Source organism: Capricornis sumatraensis, chromosome 5 (assembly GCF_032405125.1).
Source record: "Capricornis sumatraensis isolate serow.1 chromosome 5, serow.2, whole genome shotgun sequence".
NCBI classification, from domain to species: Eukaryota; Metazoa; Chordata; class Mammalia; order Artiodactyla; family Bovidae; genus Capricornis; species Capricornis sumatraensis.
The window spans coordinates 24,363,334-24,386,978 of record NC_091073.1 but is presented as its reverse complement, the minus strand read 5'-3'; the positions used below and the strand labels follow the sequence as shown (position 1 = coordinate 24,386,978).

The 23,645-nt window shown below is 36.7% G+C and overlaps 1 protein-coding gene across 1 annotated transcript in view; it reads left to right on the top strand.

Annotated features, from left to right (window-relative positions):
- The window catches only part of THSD7A (thrombospondin type 1 domain containing 7A), a 473,410-nt gene that overhangs the window by 357,395 nt on the left and 92,370 nt on the right, over nucleotides 1–23,645 (top strand). The window contains exon 7 of the mRNA XM_068973061.1: nucleotides 11,692–11,886. Coding sequence (XP_068829162.1) covers nucleotides 11,692–11,886 — 195 coding nt within the window. The remainder of the gene's footprint in view (nucleotides 1–11,691; nucleotides 11,887–23,645) is intronic.

Sequence of the window (23,645 nt, the reverse complement as noted above, 5' to 3'; positions counted from 1 at the left end):
ATACATTTATAATACAACTCTAGATAATTTTCAGAATATGAGATTTAACATCTAATGGTCATAATTACATAAATTGGCTTTTCCAAAGGTTTCTGTATTTTCCCACAACCTTAGCACTTTAACAAAAAAAAATACAAAATTACTGAGTGGTGAAGTTTATGATGTGAGTCTAGTGCAATGATATTTGCTAATACCTTTCTGCAAGCCCACTTATAACCAGAATTAGGGGGGAGATGACTAAGTATGTTAATGCAAGTGTATTGAAAAACATGGTGTTTTGAATGGAGTAGATCCATTTCCACAAGGGTGCAGGGAGGGATGTTCAACTCCTCCACTGACAGAAGGAGATAAAATAGGCGTGATATTGCTATAATATGTAACTTTTTTCATCTGTGCAACAGACATTGAACTAGACACAATTAAAACATTTTTCTCATTTAATATGCACATCAGCACCATAAACAAGTTTCTCATTTAATATGCATACCAGTACCGTAAATATTTTGGCCTTTCCTGGTGGCTCAGTCAGTAAAGAATCTGCCTGCAATGCAAGAAACCCGGGTTCAACCCCTGGGTTGGGAAGATTTGGAGAAGGAAATGGCAACCGGCTCCACTGTTTGTGCCTGGAAAATCCCATGGACAGAGAAGCCTGGGAGGCCACAGGATATGGGGTCACAAGAGTCGGATACAACTTAATGACTAAACCACCACCACCATAAATATTTAACTTCCATTTTGCAGATTAGGAAACTGAATCTCACAGCAATTAAATAATTTTCCCAAGAACACATAGTAGTTAAGTGATAGAGGCAGTATTTGCACCAGGGCTATTTCACTTCTAGTTAACTAAAAATGTAAATTTGGAAGAGATGATGTTAACATTATAGATAATTTCAAACTCAGAAACAAGGAGACTGAAGTCACAAGAAAGAGCAAATCAAGAATGAAAATATGAAATTAAAACGAACTGAGGAACTAAGAATGAATTAAGCTTTCTCTAATCTTGAATAATGCCAGAGGTAAAATCATTATTTGATTTGTCTAGAGTTTCCATGGAGTGAAATGTTAGTTGCTCAGTCATTTCCGACTCTTTGCAACCCCATGGACTGTAGCCCACTAGGCTCCTCTGTCCATGGAATTCTTCAGGCGAGATTACTGGATTGGAAAGCCATTCCCTTCTTCAGGCGATCTTCCTGACCCAGAGCTCAAACCCGAGTCTTTTACATTGCAGGCAGATCCTTTATTATCTGAGCCACAAAGGCTTCAGAGAATTTTTATAGTGCTTTTATAAACGTGAGTCAGTTCACCTTCTAGTTACTAAAAATGAGCAAAGCACGGTTTTGTTCAGACAGATGAACAAAAGTATAACTGGAAAGAGCATAAAATAAAGTATTAATTTCAGTTAAGAAATACATTTCACACCTTTATTGCAAAACACATGTACCTTCAGTTTTACCAGTAGCATATTTTACATATAGAGAATGTGAGTTTAAAAATTCAACATGATAGTTGACATTCAACAGAGGCAGAAGTCATGGACCTGATAACCATCTTTACTGTTTACTTATTTTTCTGCCTAACCCCAACTGAAATCCTTAACTAGAGTTATTAGGAAAGGATGTCATTGATGTAGGAACAAAGAGTTGTTTGCCTAACACCTATTCACTAAATGGGCAATTTGCACTACAAGTGCGCTAAGGTCAATGAAGCAAGAAATGCAAAGTTATGGTTATATTTAGTACTAAATTTTTATCATTTATTTATAACAAACCAGTCTACTTACTACACCTTGTTAGGTTTCTTCTCAAAAATGAAATTAAAGCTTGCATTACTTTTTATTTTATTTTATAGTTGATTTACAATGTGTTAGTTTCAAATGTATAGCAAAGTGATTCAATTCTACACACACACACATATGTATATATATACATACATACATTATATATATATATCTCCAGACTTCCCTGGTAGCTCAGCTGGTAAAGAATCCACCTGTAATGAAGGAACCCCTGGTTTGATTCCTGGGTCGGGAAGATCCCCAGGAGGATAATAGGGTACCCATTCCAGTATTCTTGGACTTCCCTGATAGCTCAGGTGATAAAGATTCCGCCTGCAATGTGGGAGATACGGGTTGAACCCTGGGTTAGGAAGATCCCCTGGAGGAGAGCATGACAACCCACTCTAGTATTCTTGCCTGGAGAACCCCTATGAACAGAGTAGCCTGGCAGACTACAGTCCATGGGATTGCAAAGAGTCAGACATGACTGAGCTACTAAGCATAGCACAGCACATACATATATCAGTCCTTTTCTTGTGTAGGTTACTGTAGAATATTGAGAAATTTCCTATGTTATACAGTAGGTCTCTGTTGATTATCTGTTTTATATATAGTGGTATGTGTATGTTAATACCAAACTCCTAATTTTTCCTTCCCTCCACCTTTCCCTATTGGTAATTGTTACTTTGTTTTTGAAGTCTGTGAGTCTATTTTGTAAAAAAGTTTATTTGTGTCACTTTTTTAGATTCCACATATAAATGATAATATATGACATTTGTCTCTCTGTGTCTGACTTCAGTTAGTATGAGAATCTCTAGGCCCATCCATGTTGCTGTAAATGGCAGTATTTCATTTGACAGCTGAATAATATTCCACTATATATATGTGTACAACATTTTCTTTATCCATTCCTTTGTTGATGGACATTAAAGTTCCTTTCATGTCTTGACTATTGTAAACAGTACTGCAGTGAACATTGAGTTGCATGTATCTTTTCAAATTATTATTTTCTCCAGGTATATGCTGAGGAAGAAGCAGGATCGTTGGGTCATATGGTAATTCTATTTTTAGTTTTTAAGGAACCCCCACACTATTCTCCATAGTGGTTGTACCAATTTACATTCCATCCAATAGTGTAGGAGGGTTCCCTTCTCTCCACACCTTCTCTAGCATTTATTGTTTGCAGACTTTTTGACAATGGCCGTTCCGATCAGTGTGACCTGGTTTTTTGATTTGCGTTTCTCTAATAAGTGATGTTGAGAATCTGGTGCTTTTTGGCCATCTGTACATCTTCTTTAGAGAAATGTTTATTTAGATCTTCCACCCATTTTTTAATTGTTTTTTTTTCAATATATTGAGTTTCATGAGCTCTTTGCATAATTTGAAGATTAATCTGTTGTCAGTGGCTTCCTTTGCAACTACTTTCTCCCATTCTATGGGCTATCCTTGTTTTGCTACGGTTTCCTTTGCTGTACAAAAGCTTTTGAGTTTAATGAGATCCAGTTTATTTATTTTTGTTTTTCGTCTATGAATTGGATCCAAAAAGATATTGCTGCAGTTTGTGTCAAAGAGTGTTCTATGTTTTTCTCTAAGAGTGTTGTAGTATCAGGTCTTACATTTAGGTCTTTAATCCATTGTGTTTATTTTTGTATATGATGTTAGTGTTCTAATTTCATTATTTTGCCTATAGCTGTACCATTTTTCCAGCACAAATTATTGAAGAGACTGCTTTTTCTCCATTGTATATTCTTGTTTCCTTTGTCTTAGATTAGTTGACCATAGGTGCGTGGGTTTATTTCTGGGCTTTCTAACCTATTCTATTGTATTTCTCTTTTTGTGCCATTACCATACTATTTTGATAACTGTAATGTTGTAATATCATCTGAATTCAGACAGCCAGTTCTTCCATCTTTGTTTTTTTCTCTCAAGATTGTCTTGTCTATTCTGGGTTTTTTACATCCCCATACAAAGTTAAAAAAAAAAAAGTTTGTTCTAGTTCTATTAAAAATGTTGTTGGTAATTCGATTGGAATTGCATTGAATCTGTAGATTTCCTAGGGTAGTACTTTGACAGCATTGGTTCTTTCTGTCTGAGAACATGATATATCTTTCCATCTGTTTGTGTCATCTATTTGATGATTTCTTTCATCAGCATCTTGTAGTTTTTAGGATACAAGTTTTTGTCTCCTTAGGTAAGTTTATTACTTTTGATGCAGAGGTAAATAGGATTAGTTCCCTTAATTTCTCTTTCTGATCTTTTGTTGATAGTGTATAGAAATGCAACAAATTTCTGTGTATTGATTTTGTATCCTACAACTTTACCAAATTCATTGATAAGTCCCAGTAGTTTTCTGGTTAAAGCCTGTATTACTTACCACATCAGAGCCTAGATTTGCAATATGGCTGCTGTCAGGGAAGGAAGACGTTTTTTATCTCAGGGTCACTTGTTTCAGTTTTGCCTGGAATGTGAAAACAGGCTGGAGATAACAAAACAACGGTGGCAATGAAAAGAACAGAGTGTGGACATAAAAGATAAGCTTATTAAGGATGGAAGGAGTTTAAAAAAGATGATGAAAATGAAGGAAAATCCTGAAAAAAATGTATAGTATGAAGACCCTAATTTGATTAAAGGTATTTAAAAGTCAGTAGGTAATATATATATAGTAAGAGTAGGTGAAGCTAAAGATAACATTCTTATGAATTACATATAAATTGGTCAAAATAAAAACTGCACCAAATTTACACGGTAAGTCAGTCCTTATTCTAGACTGTTACACTGGAGAGAAGCTAAAATCAACTATGCAGAAACACAAGGCATTTCTAAGCACTGGGGTGAGCTACTGGGAAAACACTGGAGCATGTTAGAGGAGATTGATCAATGGGATGTTTTGAGCACATAGAGTTACTCCTGAGTCTGCAGATGTTTTTGTGTTTGTGTGATTAGATCGTCTGTGTTTGCTACTTGGTACCCAATGAAGAAAATAAGCACCTACCAACCTACAGAGACTGGGAAATCAGGACACTATCTTTGATGTTTCCATGACAGAGATGGTTCCCAACTCTTGAGAAAGACATTTGCTGGGTTGTAAAACACTGACAAGAGGCTAGGAGAAGATTTACACTGATTTCAAAGAGGCAGAAAGGGAATTTACAATTAAAATTTTTCCAAAATAAATTATCTAAGAGAAGGGAGGTCAAGGGCCCAGAGTCAGGAAGAAATCTGTCTAAAATTTAGTCAAACTGAGAGTAATGTTAAGGCTGTCTTAGTTACATTCTATTAATAGTAATCTGACAATTGGAAATGTATAGTACTAGTGGCTTTTTCAGGAAAACGACAAATGTTCTGGGCTTTCCAATTCATTTTTTTCCCTTATCCAACAAATATTTACTGCAAAACTCTTTTAAGTCTTAACAATAACTGAAAGAAGGGATCCAGTTAAAGATGTTGAATAAGAAGAGATCTCTGGTCAGAAGGTTCTCATAGGCTAATGGGGGAAAGGTGAGTAAACAGATAATTGTAAACAGTTTTAAACAATGTTATGTTTACAAAACTGCGAACAAAGAGGATAGAGCGTAACTCCACCTGGACAGTTGAAGAAAGTCAGAGGAGGTTCATAGAGGAAGGAAATCCAGTCCTAAAGGACGACTTAGCAAGACGTGGGGCAGTGAGGCGTGGAGAACCATGTACACGAAATGACAGAGGAGCAAGAAAGCAGCGTGTCGGTTCCTAGAAAAGCAAATGGCTCTCGTGGCGAGAATTCGGGGAAACCACGAGGCAGTGATGGGGAAGGAGGATGTTTTGTTTTCTGCCCTAGTGAGAATTTGGCCTTCAGCTGATAGGTATTGGGAAGACTGTGATGCTCATATTTGCATTTTAGAAATACCCCCTTGGGGTCAGGGTGGGTGATGGGCTGCGGAGGGAATGCCATGCTGCGGGGGACCAGAGCAAAGTGGGCAGTGATCTGGAAGAGAACATGGGGTCGGGCAATACTGAGTGCATCAAATAAATCAGACCTGCTACTGAATGTGATCACAGAGGGAGTGCAGAGATTAAAACTGATTTAGAAACTTCCCTTTGAAGTAGAAGAGATGTGTAGCATCTCTTCAAGAAGGGCAATGAAAAAGAATTACATAAGTTATGGGTCTTTTACTTCAATAGGTAGAGAGTGATTCTGAACCTACATATCTTACAGCTGTTTTAAAGTTCAGATAAGATGGTTATTTTAAAATGTTTTCTAGGAGATGTAGGCAAATAGGATCCTCCGTTCTTTTCCTATCTCAATTCCCATCTCAATTCTTTATTGCATTTATATTGGTTGTCAATATATAAGTAAGTATATAAATAATAGCTTTCACTTTCAAAAGTCCATATGAATTTTTAAGACAATTTCTGAAGAATACATAAGACATCAACAACTCAATAATAATTCTTATGGTGGCTCTAGAGTTTGTATATGTCTGGCAAGAGGAATCTGATCCCAAAGTTACAATATTAGAGACTTTCTAACTAGTGTGATTTAAAGTACATATATATTGACTGTATATCTGGTTTTCCTCTACTTTGATTTCTCCATTCTGCTTACCCCTATCTCAGTTTCATTGCACTGATGAATTCTGATTTTACAATGCCTTCTGGAGGTGTATTGCACACAGTACTACTGGGACCGTTAAAAATCAACTATAACAATCTCCATATTTCTATGATTAAAAAATAATCAGGGTGATGCAAGTGACATTTATGGAATAGGACTAAATATATTTTTACAATAAAATAGTTTATTACATTTTAATGTATCATATACATTCAAAATGTATTTAATGTATTAGTGTTGTGTTCTTAGTGACTCAGCTCCTCAACTATAAAAACCTTGACTCCATAAAAACCTTCATAAACCAAGGTTTGTCTTTTATATTAAATTTACGCTTCACCACAATGAGTACAATAAACTTTTAGTATATACTTCTTCCAAGCAAAGAAAAAGTCTTAACTTCTGACCTCAGTTCTCATCGTGTTTTATTTCTCTGGAAATCTTAATGAATTTTTAGTTTAATTACTTCAAGCAGATGTTCAATTCTCTTATTCTATACTAAGAAACGGCAGAATGAAAGGAGATACTTTAGAAGAGTTAGAGTTTGGTGGTATCTATGAAAATAGATTAAACAAGGGGACATTTGGGAGTTACTTCCAAGATGAAAAATACATGTTTAAATGGATTGAAATGGCAAATTATTAAGAATATTCTTCGGATTATATTTGTGAAGAAAAATGTTAAATGGGTGTCACCAACTTAAATATTTAAATATATTTTTGAGTTCATAAAAATAAACTCAGGCATTTTCATCTTATTGCTCAACTTCTTGTTATGGGTTTCACAAACAAGGTTGAACAAAATATGCTTCAGTTAAGGCATCAGAGCAAGACTAAATTGTAATATGTAGACAATGATTCATTCCTTTATTTCTGTGTTATACATTTCATGTAAAATATGCATATTTTTAAGATTTGGTTAAAATGTCTAGAGCTTGATGTGGACTGAGGGGATGAGTATGTTATCTAAAAGCAATGCAGTCCTTCCAAATTTTTCATGTTAGAAATGCCAAAAAATATAGCATATTTAATACAGAAAGGCAAGCATGAGGAGGATTCTAAATGCTGGCATCACATTCAGAATAACAAGAAATTAACCTCAGAAAAGGCTTCCCTGGTGGCTCAGACAAAAGAATCTGCCTGCAATGCCGGAGACCCAGGTTTGATCCCTGGGTTGGGAAGAGCCCCTGGAGAGGGAAATGGCAACCCACTCCAGTATTCTTGCCTGGAGAATCCTGTGGACAGAGGAGCAGGACAAAGAGTCAGGACACAACTGAGCAAGTAGCACTTCACTTCAACTTCAGAAAGATTAAAGGAAACAAAACAAAACAAAAAAGAAACAGGTTGTGTTCTGTGCCTGAATGAGTTGTAGAACCATGTTAGTCACCGTAATGATAATCAGATGTGCCTGCCTGGAGTTATGGGGATGCACATTCAGATAATCAGAGTCTCAGATGGTTCTATAATGGAGACATATGGTGGTTGAAAGTGTCCTAATAATAGGGGGGTTGATATGGAAAAATGGAATTTCCATTTCTATGGAAAGATTATAAATTAACCTGATATTTTATATCTTTATGTTTGATTCACTGGTATATTTTCTATGATAGTGTCATGCAAACAGTTTTTATCTCCTTAAAATAATGTTTATGTATATGTAATCATATGGAAATGTTAATTGGACTTATTGTGATGACTGTATATACCTAAAACTAATGTAGCATTATATGTCAGTTATACCTAAAAAAAAAAAAAAGATTGTTGTCACAATTAGCTGGGATGATGTGTATAATATTCGTGGCACAGTGCCTGACCAAGGATGGGCAATCAGTAACTATTCATTGAATGACTGTTTTCACCCAGATATAGAGGCTTAAAAGGGTGTCTGACAGAGAAATGAATGATGTTAGGTATGAAATCTGGATGAATTTGTTTTATATGCTTCTCTTTCACAAGGCAATTTGGTTCTAATCAAACCACAAGAGAATAAGGGGTGAAAAATCTTAAAGCAATCCTTTTCTAATTTTACCTGCATACAGATCACCCAGGAATCATTTGAAAATGAAAGTCACAATTTATGAGTGGGAACTGAGAGACTGCATTTCTGGCAAACTCCAGATTGTTCTACTGGCCATCCTCTGCATACACCTTAGCACAGTCCTCAAGCAGTGGAATACATGGCCATTGAAGAAATACTGTGCTTAAACCCATATGCGTCTAGTCCAGCCTTCTGTTCCCTAGAACAGTAACTTCAGGTTAATTAATTTATCTGTTTACATAGCAGAAGATTATTTCATGTCTACTAGGTGACTGGTGCTCTTTGGGTTCTAAGTATAAAATAATGAGCAAGGCAGATAAGAATCATGCCCTTATCAAACTCATACTCTAGTAGCAGGATCAGATACTAGACATGTAAACAATTCATTACAATAGTTTCTAGTGAAACTAGAAAATGAAGCTTTAAATTATTAGACTTGCTCACTAGTGAGTAAGACTCACTAAAATGAAAATAAAATGAAGCTACTATGAAATTGTATCTGGTCAGTCTCTGATAGCTCAGTTGGTAAAGAATCCTCCTGCAATGCAGAAGACCCCATTTCAATTCCTGGGTTGGAAAGATCCCCTGGAGAAGGGAAAGGGTACCGACTCCAGTATTCTGGCCTGGAGAATTCCATGGACTGTATTCCATGGGAACGCAAAGAGTCGGACACAACTAAGCAACTTTCACTTTCAAAGCTCCCCTCGCAGGGAGACAACTGAACTGAAACCTGCATGGTGAGAAGCAGTCTACTGTGTGAGGATCTGAAAGATTCCTGAAAAGTGAAGAGCAACGAGGCAACAGTGAGATTGGTCTGTAGGAGGAAAGGGGAAAAAGCCACTGTGGCTAGGACATAGTACTGGTATTTGGATGCAAGACCGAGATGGGCAATCAGGAGCCATTAGGGGACAAACAGGCAAGGTCACATGTGACAAAGCTCAGGGGGCAGGGGAGGAGTAAACTGAACGCTGAAATCTTGGAGGTCAGATCCAAAGCGGACCTTCAGCGCTCCACAGCGGGTTAAGGAGACTCTGGAAGGAATGCAACTACAGGAAAATATATTAACACGTAACTAAACCAAAAATGATGAGTGCAAAAGAGCTGACATCAGATGTGGGACACAAGTTGAAAAAAAAAAAATTCAGAAAGCAAAAAAGGTTAAAATTGTATATCTCTTAGGCTTAAACTATGAGAGAAAGTGAAGTCAAAGTGTCAGTTACTCAGTCGTGTCCTTCTTTGCGACCTCATAGTCTGTAGCCCACCAGGCTCCTCTGTCCATGGGATTTCCCAGGCAAGAGTACTGGAGTGGGTTGCCATTTCCTTCTCCATGGGATCTTCCCGACCCAGAGATCAAACCTGGGTCTCCTGCATTGTAGGCAAATTACTGCTTGAGCCTCGAGTGAACTCAGATTTATGCTATGTGCAACAGAAATATATTACTTATGTCATCCAAATTAATGTAATAACACACAGGTAGCAGTCTTTCCTCAAATGCTACAGAATGAATTAAATTTTTCTGAGTAAAAATGATTAGGTAACTATTATAGAAAACAAAACTGTAGCCCCAAACTTGCCTTACTTACATTTTACAGACTATTGGAAACAAAAGTGGGTGAAAGTAGATAAAACAATAAAAGATAACAACAAAGGAAATAAAACATATGCAAGTCACTCTTTGCACTAACAAAAAAAAATCTAGTAAACACAAGAGTCATCATTGTTATTTAAATGATAAAATATTACATGCCTTGTATTATAATGATTTTTGTACTCTATCCTATAATCTATCATGTCATTTATGGGATATAAAGCAAACTCAAAAGAGATCTCGCTGGTCAGAGTAACTAAAGGAGAATGAATGATGTAATGATGACTCAGCTTCATTTTAGTGAGTGTTACTAGTGAGCAAGTCTAATACTTTAAATCCTTGCAAACTAGTGATTGTTAACATGTAAGTGCATTATAATTGACTTTTGATTTTGCCTGATGATTTCAAGCCCTACAAACTAGTAGCTATTTAATATGTTAGAGCATTTCCAATTGACTTCTGATTTTTTTGTCTTGTTTTTAAAATATATGAATAAACGACTGTCCATTAAAATGATCCTTCTAACCCTCCATCAGTGACAAAGCTGAGTTGTTTGCTTATAACAATGAACAAACGCAAGATTAGTCACCTTTTCTCATCTGAATGCATAATGCCTTAAAGCACACATTTCTGATAATACTCATCCAGAATTATGGATATAGCCTATGGAAAAATGGCAAATTAATTTTGCTTGTTTGTATTTTGTGTTACTCTGTTTGAATGACCTCATTAGCTCCTACGCTTACCAGCTATCCAACAGAGTTCAGACTTTTTTCATACTGTATTTTGATCACTTATTTGTAATTATTCTAGGTTTCTTTGGCATTTATTAACAGCAACAAAATTTTCTTTCTCATTGCCCTTTTGTATATCTCACTTCATTCACTCAAAAAACACCAAATAAGTGCCAGACTCTAGGGCTTTGGGGTAACAGGAAGACTGAAGTGAGATGAAGCCAGAAACGGAAGCAAGAGCTATGGGGTTTGAAGTCTCATAAACTTTTGAGAAATCTAGCCTTTATCTTAAGAGCAGAAGGAAACTATGAAGAGCTTTAGGCACTGGAGTGACAACATCTTGCTTCTGCTATTTGTGTACCTTGTTTTTTTCTCCCCTTTCAAAATGGGATCGCTACAGCCAGTGGTTTTATAATACTGTCCTATTTATGCTTCCTGTTTATTTCCAGCCTACAAAGTCATTTTTAAATGAAAGAAAAAGGTTGCCAGTTGTACAAAAATAAATTCCCTGGGAGACACAGGAGTTTACAAATAGCGACTATGAGTTGGTTTCATGAAAACAAATGGTACATGCTATGGATAGAATCATTTGTGAATGATGGCTCATCTCCAACAATTAAATAAAGGGGGTAGACATAGTTCACTGATGTTCTTTATTGCAGAGATTAATATCTATAAACATCATTTCCTGGGCAGGTATTACAGCATAAAATACTTGAAGCAATGCGTTTTGTCTACATACCTAAGCATTGATAATAAAAAAGCTTCATTTGGGGATCTGTTTATTCATTCCTGGTATTTTTTTAACATCTGGCTGTAGTAGACAGTGACTCTTTTTTTTTGTTGTTGGCTTTTAACAGAGAATAAAAGGAAAGTAAGCTAATTTATTCTGGTGCCCGTCTGGTTTCAGTAGCTCATTTTACATTATTTTAAAATGATGGACTGTTGGTGATGATGTCTTTCCCAGGAGAAGAAGTTGACAGACAGCTGTGTAGAGACGCCATCTTCCCCATCCCCGTTGCCTGCGATGTGCCCTGTCCCAAGGACTGTGTGCTCAGCATGTGGTCAACGTGGTCCTCCTGCTCTCACACCTGCTCAGGAAAAACCACAGAAGGAAAACAGATACGAGCGCGGTCCATCCTGGCCTATGCAGGAGAGGAAGGTAAGGTTACCAGCTTCAGAAGGGACTCAGATCTCTTCCAGAAGCTGGTATGCCTTTCATTGTGTGTACAGCCCGGATACAGTGATAGTTCCACAAAAATCAGCTTCCTGAAACCCAGCAAACCAAGGAGATGTAATATCTGTTGACATATTAGGCAGCTTGCTCCTGTTCCTTAATATTAACCTTGAACATAGATCTTTAGTAAAAGAGAAAAGACTTTGAAAAATGAATTCACTTTCCCTTCCCTCCCTCCTAATAACTCAGGTTCTTTCTACTTCAAAGTGTTAAACTTGTGGAGAAATCTGAAAATGACTCCTTAAATTCAAAATGACAGGTTTCATTGTTTTCTCATTTTAGTAGTCAGTTTTTCCCAGTGAAATCCTTTTCTACCTTCTCATAAATACTAAACTTTATTTAAAATAATCACCACCATGACTGTTGCTTGACTGAAAATGACATGGATTTTCTACCATTCAGGTTTCTGAACATAGGCTCTGAGTCTCATATGTAGATTGTGTTCACTTTTAAAATATGTTGCTCCTAAATCACTTCATGCTATTGGGTGAATAAAGCACAAGTTTTTCATATATTCATACCATGCAAGCTCCATTGTCAAGAAATACAAGGCTCTTGGTAATGGTCTCTCAAGTTTGTATCTGAATGCTAATTTGGCCTCTGTGTGACTGGGTGAGATAATGTCATACTTAATCTTGTCATTCTGGAAAATAACACAGGAGTAAGGAAAACACAGAAATAAGTCAAGATCTGTCACGTGTCACATGTTCTGTCTCAAGAATATAGGCATATGCTATTTAATATAGGCTGAATAACTATTTTCATTCACATTTAACACTAGTTAACGATTTCTATTTGTAGTAAGCACATGTTTCTTTATGTATACCCCTACTTAATCAATTTTGGAAGAGTTTTCACATTGCCTATTTCATTTTCCTGTTTATGAAACATTTTAATGATAGAAATCTGCTCATGTTCTTTTTTAATCAAATTTGCTTTCTTTGTATGTTATTCTGTGCAAAATTATAAGGCCAAAAATATGTTGGCCTTAAGGCATAGGAGAAAATGTAACATATTTCAAATAGTCAACCTGTGAGAAAATTTAGAATTTTTGAAGCGTCCAAACACTTTTTTCTTGTCATCTCAATATAAATGTAATTTTTTGCTGCCAAAATAAGAATGTATTTGTGGAAGCTAATAGAAAAAATAGAACCTTTCCAAGAAAAAATTATATTCCTTATGTTGTCAGACAATAACTCTAACCTTGTATAGATTATATTCAGACTTCACACTCTATCAGCTCAAATTATGTCTTGGGCTTCATTAAAATTAGATCTGTGGTCACCCTGCTTCCTATAAATCCATTATACTCTGCAGACACTTGCTGTGTGACTAGTAATGAGTGACTTTTCGCCCTATGAGTCACATGGCTGAGATTTTGCCATGCTTGCAGAACTCACCAGATCATTATTTCCATAGACATGATGCTTCACACTGAAAGGTCATGAAATGCTTTAAAGGCAGGAATTTATGATTGCTCTTTGGTATGTATCATCTGCTTAGCTTGAAAGGATGGGACTTGGATAATTTTTAATGAAGGCTAACAGCTGCATCATAAGAAACACATGCTGGAGAATTATAAATGTATAAATAATTAATCATAAAGGTCAGGTGAATGTCACTCAGTTGGGTCCGATTCCTTGAGACCCCGTGGACTATACAGTCCATGAAATTCTCCAGACCAGAATACTGGAGAGGTAGCCTTTCTCTTCTCCAGGGGATATCCCCAACCCAGGGATCCAACCCAGGTATCACACATTGCAGGCGGATTCTTTACCAGCTGAGCTACAAGGGAAGCCCGTGAACTCAAAACATTATTTTAAGTGGAAACTGTAGAGGAGATTCAGTCAATGGAGAATCTGCTGTTATTTGTCTCTGTTAATAACAGCTACAGAAACTAGTATCATTATGTGAAATATTTGATGAAGAATTAATACCTGTTATTTGCTTGACACTGAAACACACTTTCTTTCCTTCAAAATAAGTCTTTTCTAATTCTGAAGCGATTTTTTAAATGAGTTAGAAACTAATTTGCAAGAAGTTTTAAGATACATTTCCCTGCCAATTGGATAACCTTTTTATAATTCTGCACAAAATCTATATTTTCTATTATTCCCCGAGAATTAATACTTGTATGTGTCATGTGTGCGTGTATCTAAGTCGCTTCAGTTGTTTCTGACTCTGCAACACTGGGGACCGTAGCCCCCCAGGCAAGAATACTGGAGTGGGTTGCCATACCCGTCCCCAAGAGATCTTCCCAACCCAAGAATCGAACGTCTCCATCATTAACAGATGGGTTCTTTACCACTAGCGCTATCTGGGAAGCCTGATCTTCTTAATTATCTGTGGATCAGAATATTACTATGATAACCTTAAGGGTAAAGATTACATTAATAAAATTATGTATTGATTGTTTAGACATGAAATTAAATGATTTTCTGGTGAAATAACTTACAAGACAAGTTCATGTGCAAAGCATTTATCTGGATTTACAAAATAAATGCTATAACCTATTCATTTGTACTTTTATCTCAGTAAAAATGTCACCATTATACATTATACTGGAGATTATATAACCTCTGTATTGATGAAGTCAAAGTTGTACTGCAGTAAGCCCATAAATTCAGTAACTTAATAGAACAATTTTTTTTTCCCTCTTGGGAATTTTGCTACAGTGATAGGTAACTCTCCATGACAGTTTGTCCCCCATGAAATGTCTCAGCATTGCGCCTCCGTATGAAAGCCTACCTCAGAATCTTCATGCGAGAGGAAGAAGATAGCTGGGGACTCTTATCTGTTTTAAGAAAGTCAGCAACTAAATTCTTTCATCTAGAGTGATTTATATCATTCCAATTGACATTTCATTATCAAAGCAGGTCACATACTCATGACTTGAATTTGAACCTAATTTCAGCAGGGGCAGGGGAAATACATTCCTACTGTGTGCTGGAAAGAAAGGAGTGCTGGCTATTGATCTTACCCCTGGTTTATCAGTCTTCTTTTGTATATGTGTCTGTGTATCTACCTCTATTTCTGTGTGCATTTATATCCATGTGTGTATATATAAGTGTGTGAGGTACAGGAGTATTCCATATGACCCCAGTGAACTAGACACACTCTCCATTGTTAAAATGTTATGACTCATTATTTTCTTATTCCTATTAAAAGAATGGTAAAATAATAGAATAGCACTTTCCTTTACCTCATGCTATACTTTCTTTTCCCTTTCCTTCCTGTCCTTTCTAGGCTCTTTAGCTCCCTTCGTGAACAGTTTTATCTGCAAAGTTATTAAGTGGAGCCAAACAGTTGAGAATCTGTGCAGCAGGTGGGCAGGAGGGGGTGGTCTGTAGTGATCCAGGGTGGGTTGTCAGAGCCCAACCTGAGTGAGATGGGCATCCCCAGTGAGAAAAGGGTGGCCTGACCTGAAATGTCAGAGACCCCGAGAAGTCTAAAGGGAGTGGCACATGGATTGCACAAGAGAGTGAAAGCACAAGCAGGATGAAGAGGGAATCTCAGCGTTGAGGAAACCAACCCACAGGGAGGTGTCGGAGCCACGCAGGGTTGAGGAGGGTTTCAATAAAGTGGAGTGGTTGAATGCAGGGTGTCAGAGTATGAGCAGAGTGATGAAGGTGGCCCATGGGGGGAGCAGTGAAGATGGCAGTGGGAGATTGGTGAGGGCAGTTGGTTGACCAAATAGGTACATGTATTAAACATAATAGTTGGGTTTCTTATTGCTAAAGAAGGGAGTTTTGAATATGTTAAGAAAGCAAACTAGAGTAAACCTTGTTGTATTATATTGGGATTTGAAGTTATCAGTGTGAATTCATGGTGTTCAATTTGTAAATCTAGACATGAAAGTGAAAGAGTAGTCACTCAGTTGTGTCCAACTCTTTGCAACCCCATGGACTATACAGCCCATGGAATTCTCTAGGCCACAATACTAGAGTGGGTAGCCTTTCCCTTCTCCAGAAGATCTTCCCAACTCAGGGATCAAACCCAGGTCTCCTGCCTTGCAGGCAGATTCTTTACCATCTGAGCCACCAAGGAAACCCAAGAATTCTGGAGTGAATATCCTTCTCCAGGGGATCTTCCCAACCCAGAAATTGAACCAGGGTCTCCTACATTGCAGCCGAATTCTTTATCAATAGAGCTATCAGGGAAGTCCTAGGCATAAAAATACATAAAATTCAAGTATAAGTAAGATATATATTCATATTATAGATGTATACATGTGTTAGCTCTGTTCCCTGAAATGACATGGGAGCAGTGGGACCCTATGAACAGTCAGTGCGTTCAGCACTGAGATCTTGGTGTCTAATACCATTCTCCAATGAAAGGAGCCAGGGCTTCTTGGAGAAATAGCTGATTCTAGGGCTGGGATAGCAAAAGTACAAGATGTGCCTGGAGGATCTTGTGTCAGAAAGGAAAAAAGAGGAAAATATTTCAAAAGGTCACACTATTGTATATATAAAGTAGAGAACTAATAAGGACCTACCGTATAGCATAGAGAACTCTACTCAATATTCTGTAATAAGCTATATGTGAAAAGAATCTGAAAAAAAGTGGATATACACACACATATATATAACTGAATCACTTTGCTTTATGCCTGAAGCTAACACAACATTGTAAACCAACTCTACTCCAATAAAATCAAAGTGAAATTAAAAAAAGGTCAGGGAAGCTAGCTTGAAGAGTCTCCCACTGGCCACATACAGGAGCAATGTGAATGCAAATTAATGATAATAGCTATTTCTATACATTAACTAAGGAAACCATGCATCCATACTTGATATAAATAAATTAATTGGAAGTCTGATGAAGAGCATTATATTTACAGTCTTAAGTACCCTTCTAATGAAGAAGTTTGACAGACACTATGTTAACCCAATAATCAAAGTTTACATCATCAGTAATGGGCCAGATACAAAGGATGTGTTCCTGGTGTGGTATGGTGAGAGCATGATGTCATGTCCGTACCGTCCCTGTCAAAGATGCATCTTGTAGGGTCTGATCATAAGGGAACATCTGACAACCCCTACCTGGAAGAGAGTCTACAAAATAACTGGCCCCTGATCTTCAGAAGTGTCTAAGTTATGAAAATTAAGGAAAGACTGAGAAAGATTGAAGGAAACTAGCCGGACATAAGCTCTAAATGTAATAGTTGATATTGAACCAGGTCCTTTTTTTATAAAAAACGTTCTGAGATAATTGGCAAGTTTAAATGGGTCTGAGGATTGGATGGAAATAATGCATCAGTATTAATTGCCTAATCCTGAATATTGCATATGCTTATGTATAGGAAAATGCCCTTGATTGCAGGAAATACATACTGAAGTATTTCAGGTAATGGAGCATCATTTCAATAACTTCTTCCATATGATGGAGGGGAAAAAATTATTGGTAACATTTTAAATATTCCTATAGTTTTGGGGTTAGTTCAAAGTTAAACATATAAAAATAATTTGAATACAATTGCTTTTCATGTAATCTTTGAGTAACAATATGTAACCTGTTTTTTTGTGTATTGGCAGTAAACCAAAATGTCATAAAATGCCTCTTACTGAAATATTGTCATTTGGAAACCAAATCACAAATGGCATAATGGAAGATAGTTAATACAAAAATATTTCAACTTGAAAATAAAATTGTGTATATGTGTCTTACTTCAAAAGCCTTGACTTTTGGTTAAATAAGATTAATAATTTGCTTTTAGATTTGTGTGACACTTTGATGTAAAAATCTTCTTTGTATCATGTGAAAATACAGGATGGGTCTCAAGAGCTACTTTAGAATTATTTCAGGAATTCTAAAAGAATTCAATCCTTTAACACTTAAGTTAGACATATTTTTTATATAAATAGTAGTATATTGAATTTTTTAAAAAATTAAAAATTGATGTTACATTTATGACCTCCATTTTTTAACTCATGTTGCAGGTTCTTAACAAACTTGGTTTAAAAGGAAAAATATGATCTTCAAAGTGTTTTCCATAAGTATAACAACTTCTCTTCTCATTATAGTCAATTATCTTTAAAAAGCAAGCTATAAGAGAATATTTATTTTTGCAGAGTTCAGAGTGACCTGATATTATAACTTGAGCCAAGTGTTAATGTGTCTTTACACCTTCTTTGTACTTGCAGAAAATAGATGCAAATTGAAATAAAATTATGCCAATTTTTCCTCAGATAATTAGTAGTCCTCAGAAGTTTTACTTTGCAGTATAAAACATTGAGGGGATAAATATTTCTGTTTTACCTTGTATCATTTTTACAGTGGAATGATTTTAGTTCTGAAAACCAGGAAGTACTTCTATTTCCTATAGAGGAATTTGAAGAGATCAGGATCTATTTTAAGTGTACATACACACATAACTCTGACTTTTAAGTAAATACTGCCACTTCCCCATCTTCCTGCTACTGACTTTGAAAGAGCAGTTCTGCTTCAGTCTGTTCCTACATGACCACCACTTCAGTCTGTTCCTACAGTCCTACAGGACTTACACAGACTCTACTGTGGGATATCTTTTGTCCCTTACTACAAAAGAAAAAAAATGGAGGGGGTGGTGGCTGCCCCAATGTCTCTTGAGGTTCTCTGTGACTAACGCACTTCCAGTTAAACTCCCTGAAATCATGCCATTGCTTTTCACCCACCAGTAGTCTGCTGTCAAAGGTATGGCTGCAATAGCAGGCAAAGCTACAAGTATCTTAAAATTGTAATTCACAGTACACTGTAACAGCCTCTTCTTACCCTGAGCCTAGTCCATTTTTTTATCCTTATCATCAGTTACTTCCCTGTGTGAACTCTGCACTCCAGGTGACTGCATCAATATTGCTAATTCCAAGGGTCATACCTGACTGAGTGCCTCAGCTTTTATTTAGTTTCTCTTCTGCTTAAATTAAATTTTCTCTTCCTTGTCTCTCTTCCCAGAACTCTGCTTATCGAACTCCTATTTCTTCAAAAGTCATCCCAGTGCCTCATCTCAACAACCTTAGTCATTTTTAGTATCCCCCAAACTAATGTATTTTAAACTTTTGAATCTCAGTTATGCTAAATACCTCTTTTAACATAATTGTCATATTCTTTATCATTATATTATTGCATTCACCTAGAATTGTACTCAAGTCTTTGCATATATTATCACTCCTATACTTCTCTCCACTGCATTGTAAGATCCTTGAGAGTAGCAAGAATTATTTCTATTTCTAACCCCTCTAGACTATCCCTTGAAGCATAGGTAACCATTGCATATTGCAGTCAGTTCATAGGTATTCAATTAATGTTTTGAAAAGGTCTTTTTTAAAAAACCACTTATTTATTTTATTTATTTCTTTGGCTGTGCCAGGGTCTTAGTTGTGATATACAGGATCTTTAGTTGCAGCATGTGGGACTAGTTCCCTGACCAGGGATCGAACACTGGCCTCCTGCATTGGAAGCTCAGAGTCTTAGCCAGTGAACCACAGGGGAAGTCCCTGAAAAGATTCTCTTTTGTTTCCTCTCCAGTCTGTCATCTAAATTGTAAGGACTTCAATGCCATACTCAAAAACAACAGCTCTGTTAAATGTCTCCTAACCAAGGTCTTTTGGGCTTGATGGTAGGGAGGAAAAGTCATATTTAGTTTCTGAGAGAAGTTTTGCATATTATAATTGGCATTTTTGTATGCACATGAAAGTTTATTTATATAACAGAATTTCATCAAAGTATTATAAAATCTTTCCTTTTGGTAAAATGATAGAAAGCCTAAATAGTCACATTAATATGAAGCATATATTTTTATGTATAAGAGGATTTTAAAAAAATACACTTATCACTAATTTTATCACAGGTGACATTTTATAATCTCAGTACTACAGGAATGGGAATATTCCCAGATGTCTGGAATTAAATCTTCCCATAAATAATAAATAAATTCAGTATCATAACTATCAATTTTTCAACCATAAAAGTGTTCCCCAAACAACATGACAGTGCTGCAGTGACTGATTATCCAAGCCATGCTTTCCAAATTGCCACATCGTTATTATAATTAAGACCACACCGGGACTTATCTGTGCAAATATCTTGACATCACACCGAAAATGCTGATGTGGCTTTAATGTAGATTGGGGCAAGAAAATAAATAGTCTTTATGTTTGTAAATGTAACAGTTATCTTGAAGTTCCTGGACGCATTATGCTGATGTTGTAGAAGCTCTTTTCTTATTATTTTTTTCAAAACCAACCAGTCAATTCCAATGTCAAAAATAATTCAGAGTTTTAAAATCACAACTTACACAAAAATAAATTCAAAATGGATTAAAGATCTAAATGTAAGACCAGAAACTATAAAACTCCTAGAGGAGAACATAGGCAAAACACTCTCAGACATAAATCACAGCAGGATCCTCTATGATCCACCTCCCAGAATTCTGGAAATAAAAACAAAAATAAACAAATGGGATCTAATTAAAATTAAAAGCTTCTGCACAACAAAGGAAAATATAAGCAAGGTGAAAAGACAGCCTTCTGAATGGGAGAAAATAATGCCTAATGAAGCAACTGACAAACAACTAATCTCAAAAATATACAAGCAAATCCTGCAGCTCAATTCCAGAAAAATAAATGACCCAATCAAAAAATGGGCCAAAGAACTAAATAGACATTTCTCCAAAGAAGACATACAGATGGCTAACAAACACATGAAAAGATGCTCAACATCACTCATTATCAGAGAAATGCAAATCAAAACCACAATGAGGTACCACTTCACACCAGTCAGAATGGCTGCGATCCAAAAATCTGCAAGCAATAAATGCTGGAGAGGGTGTGGAGAAAAGGGAACCCTCCTACACTGTTGGTGGGAATGCAAACTAGTACAGCCACTATGGAGAACAGTGTGGAGATTCCTTAAAAAATTGCAAATAGAACTACCTTATGACCCAGCAATCCCACTGCTGGGCATACACACCGAGGAAACCAGAATTGAAAGAGACACATGTACCCCAATGTTCATCGCAGCACTGTTTATAATAGCCAGGATATGGAAACAACCTAGATGTCCATCAGGAGATGAATGGATAAGAAAGCTGTGGTACATATACACAATGGAGTATTACTCAGCCATTAAAAAGAATTCATTTGAATCAGTTCTGATGAGATGGATGAAACTGGAGCCGATTATACAGAGTGAAGTAAGCCAGAAAGAAAAACACCAATACAGTATACTAACACATATATATGGAATCTAGAAAGATGGCAATGACGACCCTGTATGCAAGACAGGAAAAAAGACACAGCTGTGTATAACGGACTTTTGGACTCAGAGGGAGAGGGAGAGGGTGGGATGATTTGGGAGAATGGCATGCTAACATGTATACTATCATGTAAGAATTGAATCGCCAGTCCATGTCTGACGCAGGATACAGCATGATTGGGGTTGGTGCATGGGGATGACCCACTGAGATGTTATGGGGAGGGATGTGGGAGGGGGGTTCATGTTTGGGAACACATGTAAGAATTAAAGATTTTAAAATTAAAATAAAATAAAATAAAATCACAACTTACATAACATACATATATTCAAAGTAAAAATGGGGTAAGTAAAAACATTATTCGATTGAGGAGGGGTAATTTCACTATTAAATAAGAAGATATAGTTTTAAATGGTTATGTAACAATAAACATATTTTTCTACAGTTAGCATGTGTTTTCCTGAGAAATACCATTGGATAAATCTACAGCCTCAGGGAAGTCGGTAATAAGAGTGCTCATTTACTTCTCTCCAATCCAATCAGCAGGTTTAGGAGTTGTCCTTATTCAAATACTAACCTTCTTGCTCCCTGGGTTGCTGAGCTGTGTGATGGAAGATAGGATATGAGCTGTGACAGATGTTTTCACCTTCATGAAGCAGGGGACAGTAATGAAATGCTGTTTAAGACAGGTTATTCTGATGTTGATCCCACGTTCAACATTGCATAAGTGACTATAAATTACAGTTAAATTATCACATGAATTGCCTACTGATTTACATGCTGAATAGAGGGATGTCCTTAGTCACAAATGAAATGATACCTAAAGATCAGCTCAGGGTGTGATTTTGCTTATTACTTTTACCCAGATCTCAAACTTTAGGAGCCATCCTCCATATTAATGTTAGTTGCTCAGTTGTGTCTGACTCTGTGACCCCATGGACTGTAGCCTGCCAGGTTCCTCTGTCCATGGGATTCTCCAGGCAAGAATACTGGAATGGGTTGCCATTCCCTTCTCCAGGAGATCTTCCCAACCCAGGGACCGAACCCAGGTCTCCTGCCATATTAGGGTCACTAGCTATTGAATCACTCTTCTTAACATTTTATACTTTTTAAAACTTGCTTTCCTAATATCTAAAACCCACCTCTTACTATGTTCAGTATTCCTCCATTTACTATCACAGATATGTATGATGAACACCCAAGGTTCCACTGTTCCATGTGAACAACCAGTTATTTTCTATTCTTAAAATGAAATCCAGAGACTACATAAGTGTGACTAGATCAAATTGTCAATAAAGTAAACAATAAATTCCTCCAAATACTCTGTTTTTAACAGGATAAAGCTTTTTATTTTCAGAGCTGGCCTCACAAATAGCATTTAGATAAAAACAAAAAAAACACCGGACTCCATAAATTCCCAACTGCTCCTGTGACTGCATCATTTAAGCTATCTGGACTCATCCGCTTGTTCAGCAGCTGTGGATATAAAGTGAGATCCCACCTATAAAGTACTTATAATGGGGCCAGCATGTTAAAAAAGAGTTCCATATTGACAACTCCACACCACATTCTATTGATTAAAGGACACATGTGTTTAACCCTTTATCATCTCTGTAATTACAGCATCCTATATTAGGTTCATTTTAAAATCACTGTGGCCAAGCAACAGTTATAGTTGTCATTGCTAGTACTTGGGAATTTCATTGTTATTCCTCAGAGCAATCAGTTCAGTTCAGTTCAGTCGCTCAGTCATGTCCGACTCTCTGAGACCCCACGAATCACAGCACGCCAGGCCTCCCTGTCCATCACCAACTCCCGGAGTTCACTCAGACTCACGTCCAGCGAGTCAGTGATGCCATCCAGCTATCTCATCCTCGGTCGTCCCCTTCTTCTCCTGCCCCCAATCCCTCCCAGCATCAGAGTCTTTTCCAAGGAGTCAACTCTTCGCATGAGGTAGCCAAAGTACTGGAGTTTCAGCAACCCCATAATATTTCTACCAAAAACAAAGAAATAAAAACAGGTAAGGGCCATTTGAGGAAGGAAAATAAACCCTCCCTTGGTTGCTAGCTTAAATCTTTCATTGACAAACATCTTCTGGTACAATTAAAAATGGAGCCACATTAGAACTTAGAAATAGGTACCAGTATCCTAAAAAAAAAAAACTCTGGAGACAACAGGGAACACTCTAAGAAATCCTGGATAGCAATGCATGTGATGCCACAAGGACGATATATGTAGGAGAACACAAACTTTGATGAGTGTCAACTAATAAGCTAGTTGAAAGATTTGGATTCTGAATGTAAAGAAGTTTTAGTAATACCTTCCCTTTTAATTTATGTAAAAGTGGTACATTTTTTTTAAAGTATTTAAATAAGTCATACAAAGCTATTTGGGTGAGCACACAGTAAAACTTAGGGTTGATAAAAAAGTATTGTAGTTTAATTTGATGCCATTT